Raw genomic sequence first — 5,913 nt, forward strand, 5'->3', positions numbered from 1 at the left:
TTGACATTAAAGACAGCTGTATATGCATATCACCAGTGAGCAACAGTGAGCTCAGGTGATGATGGAGGACCTGCCTTAAGGATGACATTTTGTTTAATCTGTGCACATGAATCAAATCACCACAAATCAGTTGCTCAACACAGTGAACCTGAGATCTGAGCGTTACCTTTGCCCTGCTGATAATCCTCGCTGATTGTGTCACTGCTGCTCCGTCACAGCAGTGAGCTAACAGATGTGTGCAGCTGTGCTATCAGGACTCTTACATAACTGCACACCTCACTGCTGCAAATGTAATGTGACTCTCTCCCTTTGGATCAGTTTAAGCAATCACAGATATCATGACTGCACATGTAGTTGGCAGGTAAAGATAAGGAACATGTCTTCATGTCTTACACACAGATAGACGGCTTCAATCAAGATTTAACTGCAAGTAATTAATATTTCCATCACCAGTCGATACATCAGATTAATCATGGACGACATAGGAAGGACAGAAAATAATAATTAAGATTAAAGAAAATAAACAATAAATAACATTTAAAACACATGAGATTAAAAAAATCTGAAGCATGACAGTCCCAGTTATGAGTGTGTGTGTGATACTGGTGTGCACTGGGCTCAGACTGGACTCACTGGGAGGGATCAGTGAGACACTCCCACCAGATGATTCAACGTCACAGCCAAGCCCCGCCCCCTGCGCCTCCATCACTGCACGCTGGAGGAGCAGAGGGAAGAGAACGTGCTCCCACTGCGTCAAACTGCACGGTGACAGCGCGAGGAACCGGAAGCGATAGCCTGTACCTTCACAATAAAATTTAGGATTGCAACAATATGATAATTTTCATTTTCCTCAGTAATTTATGACTTATTTAATCTGTAAAATGTCAGAAATGACAACTCAACAAAGCCCCAAAGCATTTCTTTAAAGAGCTTGTTGTGTTTTGGAAATTCCAAAAAGTAACAGATAAACAAGAATCCCCACATTTGAGAAGCTTCAGCAGATGTTTGGCATTTTTGTTCAGATGTTGCCTCGATGTTTTTCAACTTGACCAGAATGCAGCTCTCTGAAAGAGCAATGAATTCTTGTTATGGTCATATTTTAAAGACAGAGACAGAGAGACATAGTGTGGGAACTGCATTTATTCCTCTGAGAGCATGGTCTCACTCCGTAGTCGTCGAAATCAGGTGCTTGGGAAGTGACGTCTGAAACCAATAATAGCCCCTTTTACACTGCCCGATTTTTGGTGAATGTTGGGCCGTTTTGCCGGCAAGCTGCAAGCGTTTAGACACACAGAGCCGGATTGGCGAGTTGATCCGAGGCGCCCAATTTTCCGCCTTGTAGGGTAGACATATTGGTGGAACCTTTTTAGTTTAAACAGACCGAGGCGGCCTTCTGCCACAGGACTTGTGGGAGGGGCTGTTGATGACTTGNCCCATTGCCCCGAAAAAGGCGCATTCTGTATAAACAAAAGTAGGTAGGCGGCATTTTGCTGCACTCCCCGATTTTGTTTTTATACTGCCAATGCTGAAAGAACACTGATTGGGCTTTCCTGCAAATTTGCACAACTCCTGTTTAAAACTGATTGGGCTTTCCTGCAAATTTGCACAACTCCTGTTTAAAAAGGGCTGAAGAAAAACAGTCCTCTAATATTGGCACGATACGCAACTGGTTGCTGTTGTAGTTTATAGGTGCAATGTGAGCGGTGTGGCATCAGAGGGAAATGCGGCAGGACAAGGACGAAAGATAAGATAGCGAAAGTCTGACTGGGACTTTTGCCTGAGAAAGCAGTGTTTGTGTCCCGCAGGATTCTAAAGCCAAACCGTTTTTTTTTTTCTAAACCAACCCAACCACGTGTTTTATGCTTTTATTTTGAAAGAGACTGTATGCAAACTGTACATTTCCTGTGAAAACAGAAGTGTATTTTGAAAACAGACAATGCATGTAACAGGCTGAGAGGCCGTTTACACGTGGCGGGCTATTTTCATAAACGGACATTTCACCGTCTCCGTTTTCAAAAAGATCTTCGTTTACACTTACCCGTGTATATATACACAAGAGCATGCCAAACCTGTAGGTGGCAGTGTAACGAGAAGCTCAAGCCTTCCATGTATCCATTGTCACCATAGCAACATACGTAGGTCGCACTTTTGACACAGGCGCAAGTTCCGGCGCATACTGTGACGTCGACTGCCTATAACTCCGTTTATCTCCGTTTATCTCAGTTTATCTCAGTTTACATGCAAATGCGCAACTGGAGTTTTCCAAAATCTCCACTCTGGCCGGAGTTTTTAGAAAGACTCGTTTTCAGAGGAGAAATCTCCGTTTGCGTGTAAACGAAGGGCACAAACGAAGGAAGATGTCTCCATTTATCAAAATCACCATGTACGTGTAAACGGCCTCTAAAGCTGACACGGCGTCCCAGAACGTCAACACCCAACACACCCAGGGTACCTTGGACGGCGTCCATGACCAAACGTGGACATGTGACAAGGTCACAGTGAGGATGATGATGCTTCTGAAGAAATCACAGGCTGTTTTTCATCTGTTGTGTAAATGAATGAATGTTTTTAACATGTGCTTCATCAAACTAAGAAAGGGAAACATTTGGAGGTGTTTGTTATTTACAGGATATCATGCAGTGGTTTTACTGCTGTGATCAGACCAGACTGTGTGTGGCCCCTGAGCTGCAGTGACTCTGACAACCAGCATTACAGGCTGCTCATAAACAGGTCCCACACTCATCTGCTGCGTCATAGCGGCCACGCATTTTATTTTGAAAGTCCAAACCGGAAATGACTCGTCTTTATTTTAGCCAGCTCTCCGGGGAGAGGAAAGTGAGAGGCAGACAGAGAGAAGTGCATCTGCTGGTACCTCATCATCCTCCCGTCGCCCCGGACTGCAGCCGCTATAACCCCGCTAACATCAGCCGGATAACGGAGCAGAGGTCGGACCGTGTCCCGCCACTCAGCCGGTTCGGCCCGGTCACGTTTATTAACCCCTCAACAAACCGTCCAGAAAGTTCTGGTTCCTGCGGCGGAAGAAAAGCGGACAGAAAATGAACGAGAGTCAGGTCCATCCGCTGCTGGCCGAGTACGACTTCGAGAGGCGTTTCGACGAGAGACGGGCTCTGGAGTGGATGCAAGAAAACTGGTGAGTTCACAGGAGGAAGAGTAGCTCACGGTACACATGATAAAATGTCGGCTCCCTCCTCCTCCTCCTGCTCCTCCTCCTCCTGCTCCTGCTCCTGCTCTGGCTGCACCTCATGTCCTGTCAGGGGCTGCTCGCCATGCGGACCGGCCGGTGCATTGTAATCTCTCCACATCTTCCTCCTTCACGGTGTTTCATTCTGCACCTTAATGCGCCACATTGAGGCTAAAACAGCAGAGTGAGCTGAAGACACGATGAATCTCATTTTACCGCTTTAATTCAAACGTCCTTGAGGATGTGACTCCATCTGTGCTCCCATAGGTCAGACTGGGTCCTCATTTAAACTGCATTTAACAGCTGGTTACATGCATCATAAATAAGTATAGCTTTGTGTACTGTGTATGCACCAAAAACATAAAATAAATGTCACCTAGATTCATATAAAGCACGTGTTTATGCACATTCCTGCAAGCAGTGGGGAAAATCAATACAGCATAGTATCACAATATGTTTGTGACAATATGGTGTCGTCACTATGCCATCTATCTTTTTTTTTATTTAACAAATTATTAATATTAGAAATACAACTTTCAGTACCCTGCTAGAATAATATAATCAGTCCACAAGACACATTTTTCTGCCACAAAAACCTAAATAAACAGACTGAACGTACTTTTACTGGATAAAAAGATGTGGACAAAGTTTTCCTCTGGAGACATAATTTACAGTTGAAAAAAAGGTAATAAATCACAATATATCGCAACATGTTTTATTGCAATACTCAGCATATATCATCATATTTAAAATCTCAATAATATTGTATCGTGACTTAAGCATCGTGATGATATCCTGTCATGGATCCTCTGGTGATCATCACCCCAAAACCCTGACGAGCTCTTACATTTCAAACTCTTACATTGTACTTTTTTATATTATATTCTACATTAATGTTTCCTGTAAATGCTCCTAAACACCACATAACATTCCTCATATGTGAAAACCTAATCATCAGATTCTGATTCTGAAATGGTTCAGTCTCAGCTCACATAAACTCCTTCTTCACTGTCCAGTAAAATCTGTTGCACATAGGAAGTGATCCGTCCCTCAGTCAAAGGGAAACCTGGTAGGACCACATATTTTAGCCTCACGTCCACGAGGCTGTGCAAGACAGAAACTAAATACAGCTGTGTTTCTGTTACCAGAGCTGTCACATGAAGTCCCGTAAAGCTCAGGGGGTAAAAGTGCATTCCCTCCTCGCCGGCGGCCTGGAGCTGCACGCTGTGCACACAGCATGAACGATGTAGACACATTTTAAAGAGTAGCATGAGAGTAACAGCACGGACGCTTCGTGTTGTGTTTGGATCTGCTTCAGCATTCCTTCTGTCGTCATGTAGCGTCGCTGTGGAGACACACTGTTGTACTTCAGACAGCTGCTTCATGGATCACATCAGATTCATCGAACAGAATAATGTGCTGTTAATACTCTTCACTCCTCCTCTTCCTCCTGACCTGTACTTGAAACTTTATCATTGTTGTTGCTGACGTACAGTATCACTGTAGAGCAGCTGATAACTTTACTGATACCACATTCCGCTTTGAGGAATATAAACATGTTTTTCCACAAAACTAATGCTGCAGATATTTTCTTTAATCTGCAGGGTTTTTTTTATTAATCGTTCATAGTCATTAAACATTTTGGCAGCTAGCTGTTTCAGTTGATTAACGATAAATAAGAAGTTGGAGTAGAAAAGTGCCAAAGATTGGTTTTGAAACAGTGTCAACATTTTACATTAAGAGATTAATTATTAATACTTTGTCAGCCAGAGAGTAAAGGAAGGTTATTTTTCAACTGGAAAACATCCTGCCCAGTGGGGGTGAGACTCACCCAACGATACGATATTATCACGATACAATATTATTGCAATTGTAAATATATTGCAATATGCTGAGTATTGGGATAAAATACACTGTGATATATTGCGATTTATTACCTTTTTCCAACTGCAAATTATTTCTCCAAAGGAAAACTCTGTCTCATTAGATAATATAGATGTTTACAAAGTTTTCTATTCGTTCATCAGTAAGTTTTTATTGCAGCAAAATGTATCTGGTAAACTGAAAAAGCAATTTATTATGTTACTCTAGTAGGCTACCAAAAATTTAAATTGTATTTGTAATGTTAATAATTTATATAGTAAAAAAATCAACACTCAGGTCTGTATAACGGTACAATATATGAAGTCGCGATACAATATTATTATGATTTTAAATGTGTTGCGATATGCTGAGTATTGGGATAAAATACACTGCGATAAATTGCGATTTATTACCTTTTTGCAACTGCAAATTATGTCTCCAAAGGAAAACTGTCTTATTAGATGATATAGATCATATGATATCATAGTTGTATTCGTTCATCTGCAGGGCTCAACAATAAGGATTGCCCGATTGCCCGGGGCAAGTAAAACTCAAGGTCGGGCATGTAAACTAACAACTCACTTGCCCGATCAGGCAAGTTGCTAAAAATAGTAAAAGTTAATAACTAATTGATAAAATAAATGTATTTTAAAACGTGCTCTTCAGCTCTGATGCAGCGGTCTCTCTGCCTGAAGTCACAGGCACAGCTGTGTAACAACATCCTGCCCACAGCCCCCATTGATATTATTTTACGCGACGGACGCTTCATATAATAACATAATATACTATTTATGGTGTTATGACATCGTGTCATTTCTGTCTCTACATGGTCACGCGTTAACAATTCT

General features: G+C 42.0%; 1 protein-coding gene across 1 annotated transcript in view; it reads left to right on the top strand.

The window, feature by feature from the left end:
- The first annotated feature begins 2,831 nt into the window (after positions 1-2,831).
- The window catches only part of LOC126399481 (elongation of very long chain fatty acids protein 6-like), a 23,802-nt gene continuing 20,720 nt past the window's right edge, over positions 2,832-5,913 (top strand). The window contains exon 1 of the mRNA XM_050059492.1: positions 2,832-3,151. Within this exon, the coding sequence (XP_049915449.1) occupies positions 3,057-3,151 (95 nt within the window). The 5' untranslated portion in view covers positions 2,832-3,056. The remainder of the gene's footprint in view (positions 3,152-5,913) is intronic.

Source organism: Epinephelus moara, chromosome 13 (genome assembly GCF_006386435.1).
Source record: "Epinephelus moara isolate mb chromosome 13, YSFRI_EMoa_1.0, whole genome shotgun sequence".
NCBI lineage: Eukaryota > Metazoa > Chordata > Actinopteri > Perciformes > Serranidae > Epinephelus > Epinephelus moara.